The sequence below is a fragment of the Rutilus rutilus genome (assembly GCF_951802725.1).
Source record: "Rutilus rutilus genome assembly, chromosome: 13".
NCBI classification, from domain to species: domain Eukaryota; kingdom Metazoa; phylum Chordata; class Actinopteri; order Cypriniformes; family Leuciscidae; genus Rutilus; species Rutilus rutilus.
In genome coordinates, this window is record NC_140218.1 from 2,610,518 (window position 1) to 2,630,628 (window position 20,111).

Genomic DNA, 20,111 nt, shown 5'->3' on the forward strand with positions numbered 1-20,111 from the left:
GGTGAGGAACAGGTTTTTTATTTAAATAAAACTAAATAAGATGCCAAACGAATTAATTAAATTGAAAAAGCCTACATTCCTCATTCGGCACGAATCCAGATGTTTCATGATCTGCGAATCAAGCTGAACTATTAGGCCTATTATGTAGGCTAAGCTTTGTACTCGACATTACTGACGTAAAATATCATCTTCCCCATATAACAGCGCAGTGAGGCGGTGGTCACGCTGAACGCCACAGATTATATTACAGACTATTCAGATTGAGCGGTGGAACATTTTATATGTTTGACTGTATTTTATTCAGAGGCGGCGGCGCGACCACTGGATGTATTCCTGCCAAGAGAGTAAACTCTTACTCCGTAATTTATGCTCATACAGATAAAAGCAAGACATAATTCATACATTTACTAAAGATATTCAGATTTTGTAAAATAACGGAAACAAACGAAATGTCTCTGTTTCCTTTATAGATGTTTGGAGCGCGCCACAATGAGCTGAAACTCAGCACGGTTTCTTTCGTGTTTTAATCTGTAATATTTTAGTGAAATATATTTCAGCCTTTTTTAGAAGAATCTGTCTAATATTTATTTTCCCAACAAAACATCAAATCAATAGAAATAAAAGGTTTTAGTTTAATTCCATTTTTAGTTTCAACTGACCATAAAAATTTGATTTGTTCAAACTCACATTTACATTTATGCATTTGGCAGATGCTTTTATCCAAAGCGACTTACATTGCATTTCAAGACACACATTTACATTCCTATCAGTTCTTGCTTTCCCTGGGAATCAAACTCATGACCTTGGCGTTGCAAGCGCATCACTCTACTGTAGTGTGTGTGTATGTGTGTGTGTGTTTTCAACACTCTACTGTTTGAGCTACAGGAAAGATTCCTTAACTTTTAAAATTAATTTTACACTCCTATGGCCAACTTTCTTTATTAAAAAATAGTAACACTTTATAATGGGCTAAGGTTTCATTTTGTTAGCATTAGTTAACATGAACCAACAATTAATGAACAATATTCTACAGCATTTATTAATCTTAGTTAATGTTAAGCTCAACATTTTATAAGACATTTTTAAGATCCAAAGTTGTATCTGTTAACATGCACTGTGAACTAACATGAACACTAATATTTTATTAACTAACATTAATAAAGGCTATTGCTCTCTGTTAGTTCATGTTAGTTAATGCATTAACAAATGACACCTTATTGTAAAGTGTTACCAAAAATGTAATACAATTAAAATAAAATACCTAAATAATGCAAACAACTCACTGGATAACATTGGGCTGCATATAAAGAAACAAAATGCATGTGCCATGGAGAAATAAACACTTGCCATTTTTCTTTTGCTGGATGTCTATTGTCTATTTGCATATCAATAAAGATTTGTTTAATACAATGCAGATTGAATTTGTCATTTCTACAACTTTTATAGCACTTCAATTGTAAAAATTGTGAGCCTGACATAATACATTTATTATCATTAGCACTCCATGTTCAAAGATTTACTAGCTGTCAGTTCATCTCTTATACGCTGCTGCCATCTAGTGGCTGTTAGTTGTAACTCTAAAAGTATGGGGAACTGCTTAATTAATGTCTGTTTAGTAATTCATATTTTATCCTTCATTTGCTCTCCAGAAGCCATATTTGAGCACACACACACACACATACACACACACACACACACACACACACACACACACACACACATGTAGATTCCTTTAAATGTTAAGGGGAAGATTAAAAAAGAGAAACTGGATGGATCTGAGAATTCTCACAGAATCACAATTGAATTCATATCTTGCTACTCAGTCAGAATCTTATTAACCTGGAGTCCCAGTCTCTGTCACAATAACCATATATGTAATGTTTTAGGCCTATTGGCAGACATCTGTTTAAAATGTAGGCAATGGCATATAAAGAAGCTTTTCTCCATATCCACTTCAGTTTCTCAGCTTGCACTTTAATTATTGATTAGGCTACTTCTGTACTGGTTTGCGCTTGGCAAAGATGTTCAGATATCTCTATGCCTAGTAGACCTACACCAAACGCTCATTAAAAGGGTCCTGTACAGGGCTGTACAGTGTGACATATATCTACAATATAGCCTGCGATTGGTCAAAAAAGAATAATACCATTTTATAATAGATGGATTGACTTTAAAATCATTCAGCCTTGCAATTAAAAGATGTGGTTCCAACATATTAAAAGCTGAGCTAAAATCTACAAATAAAAGACGTGCATACGAGCTAGGATCCTCTAGATGCCTATTTATGAAATGTGTTATAGCTATAACAGCAATAACAGCATCATCTGTACTTCTATTGCTCCTATAAGCAAACTGAAATGGGTCTGATAGACCACTCACGTCTGTTTTTACTAAATTAATCATAATTTTCTCCAAACACTTCATTATTATTGAAGTAAGTGCTACTGGACGATAATCATTATTCTCCTTACAGCTAGCCTTTTCTGGGACAGGGATAATAGTGGAGCTCTTCCACATAGAGGGAACTGTATGCGTGTCTATAGATTTCTGAAAAATAGGGCACCAGGCTTCGGCCAGCTCTCTACTACAAGATTTTAGTAACCGCCCAGAGATGCCGTCCGGCCCAGAAGCCTTGTTAGGACAGACCTGTGAAAACAGTCTCTCCACCATGTTCTGGTCAATAATTGTTTTAGGATTATCCGATATAGACAAGGCATCCAGTGCATTTGCCTGCTCCTGTGAGAAGTCTCTTACATCAAATCTACAATAAAAGTCGTTCAGCTCATTTGCCTTTGCAAATCACATTAATAGATCTCACATCTCATCTATCACATTGATAGATCTTTTGGCTGGAGCCATGTTTGTCATATATTTCATAGAATCCCATAATTTTTTGGTATTCATAGTCAAACAATGGGCCTCAAATTTCTCCCTCTCCTTTCTCCTAGCTTTCCTTAGTTTATAATTCAGTTCCTTCTGTACATCTTTCATAGCTGCAAGGTCTCCTCTCCTAAAAGCCATTTTTTTCTGTACTATGCACGTCTTAATTTCCTTAGAGATATAAGATTTTTTGTTTGGATATATAGTTATTCTTTTTTGGTCTAACACATTATCTTTACAGAAAAGTATATAATCTGTCATAGTCTCTACGGCCTCCTCTAGATCCAAACTTTGAAAGACGTTCCAGTCAGTGCAAGAGAAGCATCCTTTTAACGTTTCAATTCCATCATCATTCCACACATATACAGTTTTAGTTTGTGGTTTACTGCTCCTAAGCATGGACTTATATGTCGGAATTAAATGGACAGCATTATGATCAGAGGAGCCTAATGGCAATTTAACCTTAGCTGTATAGGCATTCTTAACATTCCCATAACATTTGTCCAAGATGTTTTTGCCTCTCGTATTGATCAAATCCAGGCAACACAGCGTCAAGTTTACAATGATTAAAATCCCCTAAAATGAAACAAGGTGCTTCAGGGGTACGACTTAATTGTCTATGAACACAGTCTGCTGTAAGTTTAGCTGCATTTGCAGCATTCCCACTAGGTGGAATATAAACAGTACATATTAAAATGTTCCCGAATTCGCATGGAAGATAAAAAGGCCTAAGGCTTACACATACCAGTTCTATGTCGGAGTCACAGAGCCGCTCTCTCACGGAGAATTGCGAGCACCACTTTTGGTTAACGTAAACACAAATACCGCCCCCTTTGCTCTTGCCTGAGTTGTCGTTCCTATCAGAGCGTACCAGAGAGAAACCTTCCAGGGCAACGAACGAGTCCGGCACGTCCTCTCGTGCAGCTCAAAAATGCAGCTCATATCTGTTGCTTTCGGTGACGTGCCCTCCATTAAATCTGCATATAGCGCGGGAACTGAAGATCGGATTTAAATCCGTTTGCAAAAACACATTTATGTGACCAGGTGTAGATGGAGTCGTTTTGATAAATAGAGCAAACGCTTTACAAATATTAATTCTCTTACATCATATGAACAGAGGTAAAAATAATTTGATGAATTTGATAATGTTGTTTTAATAGCTTTGCCTGTAATTAATGAAATAGTAGTTATTTCCCTGCATTTTATTCCATTTTGATTATATTTTATGAATTCACAGTAGCCGCGTTTCCATTACCCTTCAAATTGCGCGAATTGAAATTGCGAATTGAAAATACGCCCAATGGAAACACGTCAATTTCACAAAAACTCCCATTTATGGAATCAAGTTTTTACTCTCACATGAGGAGGTTTTTCAGGCCATTCAAACAAGAAATATTTCGCAAAACTGCAATGGAAACAGTTTTTGCGCATTTACAGTCACCTGACGTAGACGACGCAGTGTGTGTGGACAGAAGACGAGACAGAGCTCTTTATTAAACTCATAAAAGGCAAAAGAATTACAGGAATAATGGATTCTAAACCTCAAATAAATGCCACAATCAAGAGCTTGAAGCAGAACTGAGGGAGAAACACCCAGAAACTCCTCATATGTGCCGCTCACAAGTATAATAAGGGTCGTTCCTCACCATTAATGCTTGGAAACACACACACATCTCCTTCCATTAATAATAATGGCCAGTGCAGTGGCTGGGATATACATAATCCTACCAACGTCCGTTAACATGATTTTTGGAATGATTTTACTGATCGCGAGAGGAAACAATGAAGTTTTAGTCGCATAACATCAGTTAATGGAAACACCGTCATTTCGCAACAGCTTTTTCTCGACATTTAGAAGAAGAAAAAAAGAACGCAAAAGTTTTGCGCAAATCTGTAATGGAAACACCCCTAGTGACAGTTTCATGTGAGAGTAACGTATGATCTTACCCCAGTTTCTCCAGTTTACAGTGAGGATTCGCCAGTACAGCAGAGAACAGCTTCACTCCTGAGTCTCCTAGATTATTATCAGACAGAACCAGATCTCTCAGGTGTGAGGGGTTTGATCTCAGAGCTGAAGCCAGAGCAGCACAACCTTCATCTGTCACACCACAATCCCACAACCTGTAGAGAACAATGACACACATTAAGCCTATATCCAGAGATAAACATGACACTTAAAAAATAACATAATGCTGTCAATATGAAATATATACAAATACTCATTAGTTCACATTGTGAAAATTCATCAGTTAGGATTAGGGGATTGATTATAGAGTTTGTAGAGTATAAAAATCATTATTTCTATGGAAAGTCCCCATAAAACATGTAAACCCAACGTGTGTGTGTGTGTGCTTAATGTATTTGTAAGCATTTTAAGGAACGTGTGTGTGTGTGTGTGTGTGTCTGTTTGTGTTTTTGTGTGTCTGTGTGTGTGTGTGTTTGTGTGTGTGTGTGTGTGTGTGTGTGTGTGTGTGTGTGTGTGTGTGTCTGTTTGTGTTTTTGTGTTTTTGTGTGTCTGTGTGTGTCTGTGTGTGTGTGTGTCTGTGTGTGTGTGTGTGTGTGTGTGTGTGTGTGTGTGTGTGTGTGTGTGTGTGTGTGTGTGTGTGTGTGTGTGTGTGTTAGCAGGGGAGGATTGGGATGATTCTAAGGGTCCAGCAGAACTCCATAATTTCCTGGATGATTTTGGTATTTGCTTTGTAAAATAATCTTATAGGAAGAACGTTATAAAGAACGGGTATTCATTATAGTGTGTGTGTGTGTGTGTGTGTGTGTGTGTGTGTGTGTGTGTGTGTGTGTGTGTGTGTGTGTGTGTGTGTGTGTGTGTGTGTGTGTGTCTGTCTGTGTGTGTGTGTTCTCGGGTTATTCAGAAACGACGCAGGGCAGAAACGCAAAATCACCAAGTGACAATAAAACTAGTCCAGTGATGAATATATTTAGGCTTTCTGAAGACTTGGAGCCGATTTCTGTGAGGAATCGATCAACATTTACGATGTCGTTCTAGTCATAGATATACATTTGTAATGATGTCCGATTCGTGAATGAATCATTTGAGTCGGTTCATTGCCGTGAATAGGAGAAACCCGTTAATAAACCAGTCTAGATGATTCATTCATGAACAGAACTGATTTAGTTTACCGAGTTCAAATCACTGATTCAATGATCCTGTCAATGTTTTAGTGAACACTGTCTCAGGAAAGACTGAATGGTCTGGTCATGCTGTCTATTAAACACGATTGAGCACGACGGCTTGATTTCAAAGATCTGATCAGAGAATGGTGTTGTACTGTATGCAGTGTGTAATTATAAATGTATAATTTTAGTTCATTTAATAAACTTTCAAATTTAGTCCTTTATTTTCTCTTACTGAATAATAATCGCTATGCTTGTAGATAATGATTGTTGTTATATGTGACAATCTTTACGAGATGACATGAACGCAGCATATGAGTGTTGAGTGTCGTAATATCCATGTCAAGTGGACGTGTGGAAGAGCCGTGAGACTGAAAGCACTGAAAGCCCTCGCGCTGCTCATATGCTGAGAGAGAGATAAGACAGTAGAGCTGCACGATTCATCTTTACTGTGATCTCCATTCAAACACACACACCATCTTCTTCAGATTCCTCTGTCTATTAAACCTTTGACTAAATCATATCGCGATATTGTAAATCTGTGTTGGTGCTGCCGCTGACCCAGAGAGAGTCGTCATGAAACAGCTTATTGGGAACAGCGGGTTGGGAATCGTAAGACATTTTCCGGTTCCGGTTCCCATTCAATAAAATGATTAAAACAACTAATAAAACACAGCAGTAAGGGGAAAATGCACAATCCTGTGTGTGTTTATTTCTTATACTTGTGAAATGAGTTTAACAGACTGGTAATGTCAACAAACTTCTGCAAAAATAAGGAAAATAAACATTTCTGCATCCTCTTGGAGAATGTGGGACTCTCCTATAGCTTACAGTGTCTCCAGCAGTGGAGAACACCCTCTCAGAAAGGGGAGAATATGCTTGAACACACATGTAAGATCCAGACAGGTGAAACATACTATTTTTAAAATGGGTTTGAATGATTGATTCATAAAGACTTCACTTGTTTCACTACTGGATGAATCAGCGCTCTATCAGTTAATAAACTTCTCTCTGTTTATGTCTCTGACGCGGTGAGTCCCGCAGGCGCTGGGCTAACGTTACTCCGCCGCGGTGCGACCCGACCGCTGTAAAGTAGTCCGAGTCTAAACGCTTATTACAGGCTTACCGTAGTGATTCAGGATAGGACAAAAACACACTTTGAAAAAAGCCATTCATGATGTACTCGCTTATTGTATAATACAATACCATCATATTACAGACAACTGGTGTAATTATGCAGTTGTGGAGACGAATGATGATTCCAGAGCAACACATGCAGATACACTACCAGCCAAACGTGCGGGATCGCTAATATCTTTAAGGTTTTAAAAAGAAGTCTCTTCTGCTGCATTTATTTCATTAATAATAACAGTAATATTGTGAAATATTATTCCAATGTAAAACAGCTCTTTTCTACGTGAATATATAGTAAAGCGTAACTTTCTATTCATCAAAGAATCCTGAAAGAAAATTGTACACGACTGTTTTCAACATTGATAATAATAATAATGAATGTTTCTTGAGCATCAAATCATCATATCAGAATGATTTCTGAAGGATCATGTGACACTGAAGACTGGAGTAATGATGCTGAGATTCAGCTTTGATCACAGGAATAAATTACATTTGAAAATATATTAAAATAAAAAAACAGTTATCTTAAATTGTCATCATATTTAATAACATTACTGTTATTTTGTATTTTGAATCAAATAAATGCAGCCTTGGTGAGCAGAAGAGACTTCTTTTAAAAACATTATAAATCTTACCGATCCAGAACTGTTGAACGGCAGTGTGTGTGTTGTGATTTGGTTGCGGACAGCACTGAGCACAACGCCTGAGGAACCAAACACAGTTTATTGAGAGACAATCCAAAGTCATAGTCCATTAAAACAGGCAGAAGGTCAGAGGTCAGAAAATCAGTCCAAACTAACAAACAAATCCAGAGCGCAAGACAAGAAGCAGAAAACCAGGGGGTTATTCCAGAAAGCAGGTTGTGTGACAGACCCGGGTGTGTTTAAGGGTCAGTAAGCGGATAACCCAGGGCCGGCCCGTGGCAGAGGTGGAATAGGCAAATGCTAGGAGCGCCACTCATCCATAGGGACGCCAGAATGAGGGAACGACTGATTTTTATTATTATTATTATTATTTTTACTAATACTATTTTAAAACCATTAATTCGAAATACTACCAAATAAAGCAAAAACAAAAACTCCACAAAAACTTTAAATCCCCCGACTCTGGTCCGGCGCATCGATCTCCCCCGCCCAGCGAGTGCTTGAAGTGCGTCAGAAACAGAGCGCGCGCGATCAGTTGTTGGTCAGTTGTTGTGTAGCGTCGCCTCTCGCCTTATCCAATGTAGACAGCACTGCTCTTGTTTGAGGGCGCTTTACACACTCAGGCTCCCCCGTAGAAACGGGCCTGCCAGCTCGCGCCGGCTCTAGACACGGTGAAAGTTTCCTGATTGTGACGGATGGACGAATTTACATGACACATTATAAATTAGCATTATAGTCTGCGATAGATACAGTGTCAAGAGAAGAGAAGAGGATAAAAGGGGATAAAGACAGAGGTAAAGTGATGCAATGAATGAACAGTTTATCTAATTGCATAGTATTAAGATACTATAATTTAATGGCAGTTATTTTTACCTTAAACTTTATGCTAGCAGTTGCTCTGAGTTCTCCAGAGGCCCCAGACTGGGATTTTGTAACAATCATGTCAGTTTTTTAGACACATTTAAGCCCATCACTTTTTTAATTAATGTTTTACTCTTTGTGCAGTTTTGGGGGGATATATGGCTTTTTTTGCCAACATTAGTAATGATATTTATATACAGGTTTATTAAAATAGCAATGTTTTATGTAAAATTCACATTAAAGAAGACATTTCTCAGTTTCATTCATGGTGAAAACATGAAACGTGCCATAGTTTAGAGGAAGATTGCTGCCATCAACTGGAAAACAAGCACTTTTGCTAGAGCTCAATGAATAGTTTGTGCATGAATAACATTTGGACGATGACATCACTGTTTTATCCAGAGTGGCTATATATAAATGAACTAAATTAATAACTTATTTACAACAAAAATAAACCATCACTGAACTTACTTAAGCTGGACTATGACACTATTTTCTTCTAGATCTGCTGTACAGGAGAAGCAAACTCTTTTGCGTTATTTTCCTGTTACCTCTGTAAAGCTGCCTTGAAATAATCTGTATTATAAAAAGCGCTATATAAATAAAGGTGACTTGACTTGAATGCTAGATGTAATACTCTTGCTATGTGTGTTTAGGCTGTAATGTGTGTGTATATACAGAGCCGCCATAACCTAATGTTAGGCCCCGGGGCTGAGAGGTTTTGTAGGCCTCCATCCCCTCCATTTATAGAGTCTCATTTTAAAAAAGTATAATATCTAGGTAATCTACATCACACTTGAGAAATTTCAACTTAGTGCAAATGAGAAGCGATTTTCGCGAGTGACAACCAATAGGAAAGCAGCAGTGGAGCTCAGCTCCCGTCACCGTCTCGAGTGCAGGAGACAGAAGAGTTCGAGGGCGATTTCACTGTTTTATATGATTTGACTGTAACTAACTACAAACATGGATATAATAAAATGATGCATGGAAAAGAAACTGTCGACAGTCTCAGTGAGTTTAATTCATACATTTATAGTTCGAGTGTTGTAGTTTTATGATGCAAGTTTAGCACTGCTGCAGTTCATTTACAGTTTCCCTGCATTATGTTGACTATTAGGGACAAGAAAATTGATTATTTGTCAAATTCGGATGACGTTTTAGTAATTTATGACAGTATGAGTGAGTTTAATTTGTAGATTAATCTAGTAAATGATTTAATCCACTGAACACTGCAGTGGTAATATAAAAACACCCTCCCAACAGCATACTGTTTCTTTTGAGCCTAATTCCTAGTCAAATTAAAATAATATAGTTGTATCACTTGTGATGGTGTTTTGTATAGATGTGGCCAGACGAGCAGTCTACCAGGTTCTGTTCCAGGGTCAGTTTACTCCAGAGGTGTTCAGCGCATGCGTGCCCTATTGATGAGGCTCCGTGGCCTGAGAGTTATGTAAGGGATAATGTAGAGCGAGGCGGTTGTTATAGCGAATACACCGACAGGCTGATCAGGACCCCGACGCCAAGCGGAGCTTCAATCAGCCTGAAGGGGTTGTGTTCGCTATAACAACCGCCTCGCTCTACATTATCCTGCTTATTACATGGCTACCTACCAAATAAATCATTAATTTGACACAAAATATTGAGTTAAAAAGGAGTTTACTGATTTAAAAACGATTGTATTGTCAAAAGTTGTGCAGATGTGTCCATTAAGAAACACAGGGAAAGGGATTGGGCGATTCGGCCGTGGTGAAGTTCTCTGGCACATGCCGTACATCACCAGTAGGGGGCAGTCCTGTTTCTCTCTCAGTTATAGCGGCACTGAAGACAATAATGTGCAGCGATGTGTTAAACTCTCTCTGGTGCGTATTGACAGCAAGGGGCGAGCTCATAAACGTGTGAGAAACACATTTTTAAGTAGAATATATTGTTTATGAACAGCTCAAATAGAAATTAAATATTAATGATTCAGTTATCAGTGGTTTTTACAAGCTTGTCATGGGCGTTTGTAGCATAAAATAGCATTTTTAGCGAACTTATAAGTGCAAATATCCCGTCCCATTTTATCAACCCTAATTCCAACATTGTGGAATTATTACACTGTGAATTCATTTCTTTGACATTTAAATAACATATAAAAGATCTTTTGCAAGGACACAATGACGAAAATGTGACTAATGTCAGTCTAACATAAAATGATATTGCATTTTAATGTCTATCTTTGCCAAAGATATGAACTTTTCAGACATATTAAAATATTTTAATAATATTGTTCATTCATTGGCCACTTAAAAGTACGATCTGTAAAAATGAATAAATGAATAAAATCCCCCGGTTCACTCGAGCAGAACCAGTCCTATTTTAACGTTTCTGATCCTGTGTTTCTCCTGTATTATAAACGTTCAGAAACCGGTTTGATTAGAACAAATACAGATTAATAACTTTATTTTGTTTTACTTTTTATTGTAGCCTAATTTATAATAATAATAATAATAATAATAATATTTAGGCTATAATACTACTACTAATAATATCTCTCTTTTCTTTTCTTTGTTTAATGCCATGCCAGCTTCTATGGATATATATTCAAGGTGAGGAACAGGTTTTTTATTTAAATAAAACTAAATAAGATGCCAAACGAATTAATTAAATTGAAAAAGCCTACATTCCTCATTCGGCACGAATCCAGATGTTTCATGATCTGCGAATCAAGCTGAACTATTAGGCCTATTATGTAGGCTAAGCTTTGTACTCTGCATTATTGACGTAAAATATCATCTTCCCCATATAACAGCGCAGTGAGGCGGTGGTCACGCTGAACGCCACAGATTATATTACAGACTATTCAGATTGAGCGGTGGAACATTTTATATGTTTGACTGTATTTTATTCAGAGGCGGCGGCGCGACCACTGGATGTATTCCTGCCAAGAGAGTAAACTCTTACTCCGTAATTTATGCTCATACAGATAAAAGCAGGACATAATTCATACATTTACTAAAGATATTCAGATTTTGTAAAATAACGGAAACAAACGAAATGTCTCTGTTTCCTTTATAGATGTTTGGAGCGCGCCACAATGAGCTGAAACTCAGCACGGTTTCTTTCGTGTTTTAATCTGTAATATTTTAGTGAAATATATTTCAGCCTTTTTTAGAAGAATCTGTCTAATATTTATTTTCCCAACAAAACATCAAATCAATAGAAATAAAAGGTTTTAGTTTAATTCCATTTTTAGTTTCAACTGACCATAAAAATTTGATTTGTTCAAACTCACATTTACATTTATGCATTTGGCAGATGCTTTTATCCAAAGCGACTTACATTGCATTTCAAGACACACATTAACATTCCTATCAGTTCTTGCTTTCCCTGGGAATCAAACTCATGACCTTGGCGTTGCAAGCGCATCACTACTGTTTGAGCTACAGGAAAGATTCCTTAACTTTTAAAATTAATTTTACACTCCTATGGCCAACTTTCTTTATTAAAAAATAGTAACACTTTATAATGGGCTAAGGTTTCATTTTGTTAGCATTAGTTAACATGAACCAACAATTAATGAACAATATTCTACAGCATTTATTAATCTTAGTTAATGTTAAGCTCAACATTTTATAAGACATTTTTAAGATCCAAAGTAGTATCTGTTAACATGCACTGTGAACTAACATGAACACTAATATTTTATTAACTAACATTAATAAAGGCTATTGCTCTCTGTTAGTTCATGTTAGTTAATGCATTAACAAATGAGACCTTATTGTAAAGTGTTACCAAAAATGTAATACAATTAAAATAAAATACCTAAATAATGCAAACAACTCACTGGATAACATTGGGCTGCATATAAAGAAACAAAATGCATGTGCCATGGAGAAATAAACACTTGCCATTTTTCTTTTGCTGGATGTCTATTGTCTATTTGCATATCAATAAAGATTTGTTTAATACAATGCAGATTGAATTTGTCATTTCTACAACTTTTATAGCACTTCAATTGTAAAAATTGTGAGCCTGACATAATACATTTATTATCATTAGCACTCCATGTTCAAAGATTTACTAGCTGTCAGTTCATCTCTTATACGCTGCTGCCTCTAGTGGCTGTTAGTTGTAACTCTAAAAGTATGGGGAACTGCTTAATTAATGTCTGTTTAGTAATTCATATTTTATCCTTCATTTGCTCTCCAGAAGCCATATTTGAGCACACACACACACACATACACACACACACACACACACACACACACACACACACACACACACACACACACACACACACACACACACACACACACACACATGTAGATTCCTTTAAATGTTAAGGGGAAGATTAAAAAAGAGAAACTGGATGGATCTGAGAATTCTCACAGAATCACAATTGAATTCATATCTTGCTACTCAGTCAGAATCTTATTAACCTGGAGTCCCAGTCTCTGTCACAATAACCATATATGTAATGTTTTAGGCCTATTGGCAGACATCTGTTTAAAATGTAGGCAATGGCATATAAAGAAGCTTTTCTCCATATCCACTTCAGTTTCTCAGCTTGCACTTTAATTATTGATTAGGCTACTTCTGTACTGGTTTGCGCTTGGCAAAGATGTTCAGATATCTCTATGCCTAGTAGACCTACACAAAACGCTCATTAAAAGGGTCCTGTACAGGGCTGTACAGTGTGACATATATCTACAATATAGCCTGCGATTGGTCAAAAAAGAATAATACCATTTTATAATAGATGGATTGACTTTAAAATCATTCAGCCTTGCAATTAAAAGATGTGGTTCCAACATATTAAAAGCTGAGCTAAAATCTACAAATAAAAGACGTGCATACGAGCTAGGATCCTCTAGATGCCTATTTATGAAATGTGTTATAGCTATAACAGCAATAACAGCATCATCTGTACTTCTATTGCTCCTATAAGCAAACTGAAATGGGTCTGATAGACCACTCACGTCTGTTTTTACTAAATTAATCATAATTTTCTCCAAACACTTCATTATTATTGAAGTAAGTGCTACTGGACGATAATCATTATTCTCCTTACAGCTAGCCTTTTCTGGGACAGGGATAATAGTGGAGCTCTTCCACATAGAGGGAACTGTATGCGTGTCTATAGATTTCTGAAAAATAGGGCACCAGGCTTCGGCCAGCTCTCTACTACAAGATTTTAGTAACCGCCCAGAGATGCCGTCCGGCCCAGAAGCCTTGTTAGGACAGACCTGTGAAAACAGTCTCTCCACCATGTTCTGGTCAATAATTGTTTTAGGATTATCCGATATAGACAAGGCATCCAGTGCATTTGCCTGCTCCTGTGAGAAGTCTCTTACATCAAATCTACAATAAAAGTCGTTCAGCTCATTTGCCTTTGCAAATCACATTAATAGATCTCACATCTCATCTATCACATTGATAGATCTTTTGGCTGGAGCCATGTTTGTCATATATTTCATAGAATCCCATAATTTTTTGGTATTCATAGTCAAACAATGGGCCTCAAATTTCTCCCTCTCCTTTCTCCTAGCTTTCCTTAGTTTATAATTCAGTTCCTTCTGTACATCTTTCATAGCTGCAAGGTCTCCTCTCCTAAAAGCCATTTTTTTCTGTACTATGCACGTCTTAATTTCCTTAGAGATATAAGATTTTTTGTTTGGATATATAGTTATTCTTTTTTGGTCTAACACATTATCTTTACAGAAAAGTATATAATCTGTCATAGTCTCTACGGCCTCCTCTAGATCCAAACTTTGAAAGACGTTCCAGTCAGTGCAAGAGAAGCATCCTTTTAACGTTTCAATTCCATCATCATTCCACACATATACAGTTTTAGTTTGTGGTTTACTGCTCCTAAGCATGGACTTATATGTCGGAATTAAATGGACAGCATTATGATCAGAGGAGCCTAATGGCAATTTAACCTTAGCTGTATAGGCATTCTTAACATTCCCATAACATTTGTCCAAGATGTTTTTGCCTCTCGTATTGATCAAATCCAGGCAACACAGCGTCAAGTTTACAATGATTAAAATCCCCTAAAATGAAACAAGGTGCTTCAGGGGTACGACTTAATTGTCTATGAACACAGTCTGCTGTAAGTTTAGCTGCATTTGCAGCATTCCCACTAGGTGGAATATAAACAGTACATATTAAAATGTTCCCGAATTCGCATGGAAGATAAAAAGGCCTAAGGCTTACACATACCAGTTCTATGTCGGAGTCACAGAGCCGCTCTCTCACGGAGAATTGCGAGCACCACTTTTGGTTAACGTAAACACAAATACCGCCCCCTTTGCTCTTGCCTGAGTTGTCGTTCCTATCAGAGCGTACCAGAGAGAAACCTTCCAGGGCAACGAACGAGTCCGGCACGTCCTCTCGTGCAGCTCAAAAATGCAGCTCATATCTGTTGCTTTCGGTGACGTGCCCTCCATTAAATCTGCATATAGCGCGGGAACTGAAGATCGGATTTAAATCCGTTTTGCAAAAACACATTTATGTGACCAGGTGTAGATGGAGTCGTTTTGATAAATAGAGCAAACGCTTTACAAATATTAATTCTCTTACATCATATGAACAGAGGTAAAAATAATTTGATGAATTTGATAATGTTGTTTTAATAGCTTTGCCTGTAATTAATGAAATAGTAGTTATTTCCCTGCATTTTATTCCATTTTGATTATACTTTATGAATTCACAGTAGCCGCGTTTCCATTACCCTTCAAATTGCGCGAATTGAAATTGCGAATTGAAAATACGCCCAATGGAAACACGTCAATTTCACAAAAACTCCCATTTATGGAATCAAGTTTTTACTCTCACATGAGGAGGTTTTTCAGGCCATTCAAACAAGAAATATTTCACAAAACTGCAATGGAAACAGTTTTTGCGCATTTACAGTCACCTGACGTAGACGACGCAGTGTGTTTGGACAGAAGACGAGACAGAGCTCTTTATTAAACTCATAAAAGGCAAAAGAATTACAGGAATAATGGATTCTAAACCTCAAATAAATGCCACAATCAAGAGCTTGAAGCAGAACTGAGGGAGAAACACCCAGAAACTCCTCATATGTGCCGCTCACAAGTATAATAAGGGTCGTTCCTCACCATTAATGCTTGGAAACACACACACATCTCCTTCCATTAATAATAATGGCCAGTGCAGTGGCTGGGATATACATAATCCTACCAACGTCCGTTAACATGATTTTTGAAATGATTTTACTGATCGCGAGAGGAAACAATGAAGTTTTAGTCGCATAACATCAGTTAATGGAAACACCGTCATTTCGCAACAGCTTTTTGTCGACATTTAGAAGAAGAAAAAAAGAACGCAAAAGTTTTGCACAAATCTGTAATGGAAACGCCCCTAGTGACAGTTTCATGTGAGAGTAACGTATGATCTTACCCCAGTGTCTCCAGTTTACAGTGAGGATTCGCCAGTCCAGCAGAGAACAGCTTCACTCCTGAGTCTCCTAGATTATTCCCAGACAGATGCAGATCTCTCAGGTGTGAGGGGTTTGATCTCAGAGCTGAAGCCAGAGCAGCACAACCTTCATCTGTCACACCACACTCATCCAACCTGTAGAGAACAATGACACACATTAAGCCTATATCCAGAGATAAACACAACACTTAAAAAATAACATAATGCTGTCAATATGAAATATATACAAATACTCATTAGTTCACATTGTGAAAATTCATCAGTTAGGATTAGGGGATTGATTATAGAGTTTGTAGAGTATAAAAATCATCATTTCTATGGAAAGTCCCCATAAAACATGTAAACCCAACGTGTGTGTGTGTGCTTAATGTATCTGTAAGCATTTTAAGGAACGTGTGTGTGTGTGTGTGTGTGTGTGTGTCTGTTTGTGTTTTGTGTGTCTGTGTGTGTGTGTGTGTGTATCTGTTTGTGTGTGTGTGTGTCTGTGTGTGTGTGTCTGTTTGTGTTTTTGTGTGTCTGTGTGTGTGTGTGTGTGTGGGTGTGTGTTTGTTTGTGTGTGTGTCTGTCTGTCTGTCTGTGTGTCTGTGTGTCTGTCTGTCTGTCTGTCTGTCTGTCTGTCTGTCTGTCTGTGTGTGTGTGTGTGTGTGTGTGTGAGTGATTGGGACGATTCTAAGGGTCCAGCAGAACTCCATAATTTCCTGGATGATTTTGGTATTTACTTTGTAAAATAATCTTATAGGAAGAATGCTATAAAGAACGGGTATTCATTATAGTGTGTGTGTGTGTTTGTTCTCGGGTTATTAAGAAACGACGCAGGGCAGAAACGCAAAATCACCAAGTGACAATAAAACTAGTCCAGTGATGAATATATTTAGGCTTTCTGAAGACTTGGAGCCGATTTCTGTGAGGAATCGATCAACATTTACGATGTCGTTCTAGTCATAGATATACATTTGTAATGATGTCCGATTCGTGAATGAATCATTTGAGTCGGTTCATTGCCGTGAATAGGAGAAACCCGTTAATAAACCAGTCTAGATGATTCATTCATGAACAGAACTCATTTAGTTTACCGAGTTCAAATCACTGATTCAATGATCCTGTCAATGTTTTAGTGAACACTGTCTCAGGAAAGACTGAATGGTCTGGTCATGCTGTCTATTAAGGCGAGACACGGCAGGCAAAAACATCGTTTTTTTTTTACTGGTCAAGTTTGAGATTTGGGGATATTTGTCTTCAATAACATGTCTTCTTTCAGACTTGTGTTGAAAAAAAGTCCGAAATACACATTTAGGTCTTTATTTTATTACACTTTGTCTGTTTGCGTCTGTAGATTTCTCATAAATTCAACAAAAGTTTGCGTTCTTAATCAATGTGCTGCTCCGCGATCTCTGCCGTCAGCCTGCCATCAGAAGCACCGTTAGGAAGCTCTCTCTCTTGTGTACAATCCTGTCGGATCCAAATATGGTCATTTCCTTTTTATCAGCAACCAATCGTGAAAGTAAAAGGGCTGAATGCGCAATCTCATTGGCTGATGAAAAATCTTTAAAGCCTGTTTTCTCAAAATGACTTTTCTCTCATACTCCAAGTCCGAAATCTCCACTTCAGTAGCACCTATATACACCAAACTTTCCAGACTTGTACCTAGTTATATTATGAAGACATTTACAGAGGGATTTGTAAATATATTATTCCTAGCCTGATTTATATAACATTTTATTCCAAAAAACATGGCGAAAATCATTTTTTTAAGGCTAATGACAGTATTTTCTGATTTACAGGATAACAAAAGTAGATATCCATAAATCCCTCTGTAATTTTTTTCCCATCTAATATGTGAACACAATGAAAAAATATTTTTTAATCTGGCTTTATCCAATACTTTTTAAAATATATACAAATTAGTGCATATTTGATTAGATATTGCCTGATTTGCATATTTAAACATTAAATTACAGAAAACTTGTAATACATTTTTTTTCTCATCTTAATGTAGGTAATCAGCTGGGAAAGTTTCATGGTGATATCTGCTAGTTAAAAATTTTACCCTATTCACCTGTAGTGTCTCGCCTTAAACACGATTGAGCACGACGGCTTGATTTCAAAGATCTGATCAGAGAATGGTGTTGTACTGTATGCAATGTGTCATTATTTGTATAGTTATGAATGTATAATTTTAGTTCATTTAATAAACTTTCAAATTTAGTCCTTTATTTTCTCTTATTGAATAATAATCGTTATGCTTGTAGATAATGATTGTTGTTATATGTGACAATCTTTACGAGATTACATGAACGCAGCATATGAGTGTTGAGTGTCGTAATATCCATGTCAAGTGGACGTGTGGAAGAGCCGTGAGACTGAAAGCACTGAAAGCCCTCGCGCTGCTCATATGCTGAGAGAGAGATAAGACAGTAGAGCTGCACGATTCATCTTTACTGTGATCTCCATTCAAAAATCTAAATCATATCTAAATCATATCGCGATATTTTAAATCTGTGTTGGCGCTGCCGCTGACCCAGAGAGAGTCGTCATGAAACAGCTTATTGGGAACAGCGGGTTGGGAATCGTAAGACATTTTCCGGTTCCGGTTCCCATTCAATAAAATGATTAAAACAACTAATAAAACACAGCAGTAAGGGGAAAATGCACAATCCTGTGTGTGTTTATTTCTTATACTTGTCAAATGAGTTTAACAGACTGGTAATGTCAACAAATTAGCAACTTTTGCAAAAATAAGGAAAATAAACATTTCTGCATCCTCTTGGAGAATGTGGGACTCTCCTATAGCTTACAGTGTCTCCAGCAGTGGAGAACACCCTCTCAGAAAGGGGAGAATATGGTTGAACACACATGTAAGATCCAGACAGGTGAAACATACTATTTTTAAAATGGGTTTGAATGATTGATTCATAAAGACTTCACTTGTTTCACTACTGGATGAATCAGCGCTCTATCAGTTAATAAACTTCTCTCTGTTTATGTCTCTGACGCGGTGAGTCCCGCAGGCGCTGGGCTAACGTTACTCCGCCGCGGTGCGACCCGACCGCTGTAAAGTAGTCCGAGTCTAAACGCTTATTACAGGCTTACCGTAGTGATTCAGGATAGGACAAAAACACGCTTTGAAAAAAGCCATTCATGATGTACTCGCTTATTGTATAATACAATACCATCATATTACAGACAACTGGTGTAATTATGCAGTTGTGGAGACGAATGATGATTCCAGAGCAACACATGCAGATACACTACCAGCCAAACGTGCGGGATCGCTAATATCTTTAAGGTTTTAAAAAGAAGTCTCTTCTGCTGCATTTATTTCATTAATAATAACAGTAATATTGTGAAATATTATTCCAATGTAAAACAGCTCTTTTCTACGTGAATATATAGTAAAGCGTAACTTTCTATTCATCAAAGAATCCTGAAAGAAAATTGTACACGACTGTTTTCAACATTGATAATAATAATAATGAATGTTTCTTGAGCATCAAATCATCATATCAGAATGATTTCTGAAGGATCATGTGACACTGAAGACTGGAGTAATGATGCTGAGATTCAGCTTTGATCACAGGAATAAAGTACATTTGAAAATATATTAAAATAAAAAAACAGTTATCTTAAATTGTCATCATATTTAATAACATTACTGTTCTTTTGTATTTTGAATCAAATAAATGCAGCCTTGGTGAGCAGAAGAGACTTCTTTTAAAAACATTATAAATCTTACCGATCCAGAACTGTTGAACGGCAGTGTGTGTGTTGTGATTTGGTTGCGGACAGCACTGAGCACAACGCCTGAGGAACCAAACACAGTTTATTGAGAGACAATCCAAAGTCATAGTCCATTAAAACAGGCAGAAGGTCAGAGGTCAGAAAATCAGTCCAAACTAACAAACAAATCCAGAGCGCAAGACAAGAAGCAGAAAACCAGGGGGTTATTCCAGAAAGCAGGTTGTGTGACAGACCCGGGTGTGTTTAAGGGTCAGTAAGCGGATAACCCAGGGCCGG

At 37.3% G+C, this 20,111-nt stretch overlaps 2 protein-coding genes across 5 annotated transcripts in view; both read right to left on the reverse strand.

Annotated features, from left to right (window-relative positions):
• Positions 1 to 20,111, reverse strand: part of LOC311302520 (uncharacterized protein) — a 747,744-nt gene that overhangs the window by 546,269 nt on the left and 181,364 nt on the right. The window lies entirely within an intron of this gene.
• The window catches only part of LOC311302527 (NLR family CARD domain-containing protein 3-like), a 42,424-nt gene that overhangs the window by 11,940 nt on the left and 10,373 nt on the right, over positions 1 to 20,111 (reverse strand). For 2 of the 4 annotated variants that reach the window (XM_084428484.1, XM_084428485.1), the window contains one exon: positions 16,059 to 16,232. In XM_084428484.1, the coding sequence (XP_084284610.1) occupies positions 16,059 to 16,232 (174 nt within the window). Of the gene's footprint in view, positions 1 to 4,827; positions 5,002 to 16,058; positions 16,233 to 20,111 lie in introns of all 4 variants that reach the window. The other 2 variants (XM_084428482.1, XM_084428483.1) reach the window with 2 other exon arrangements.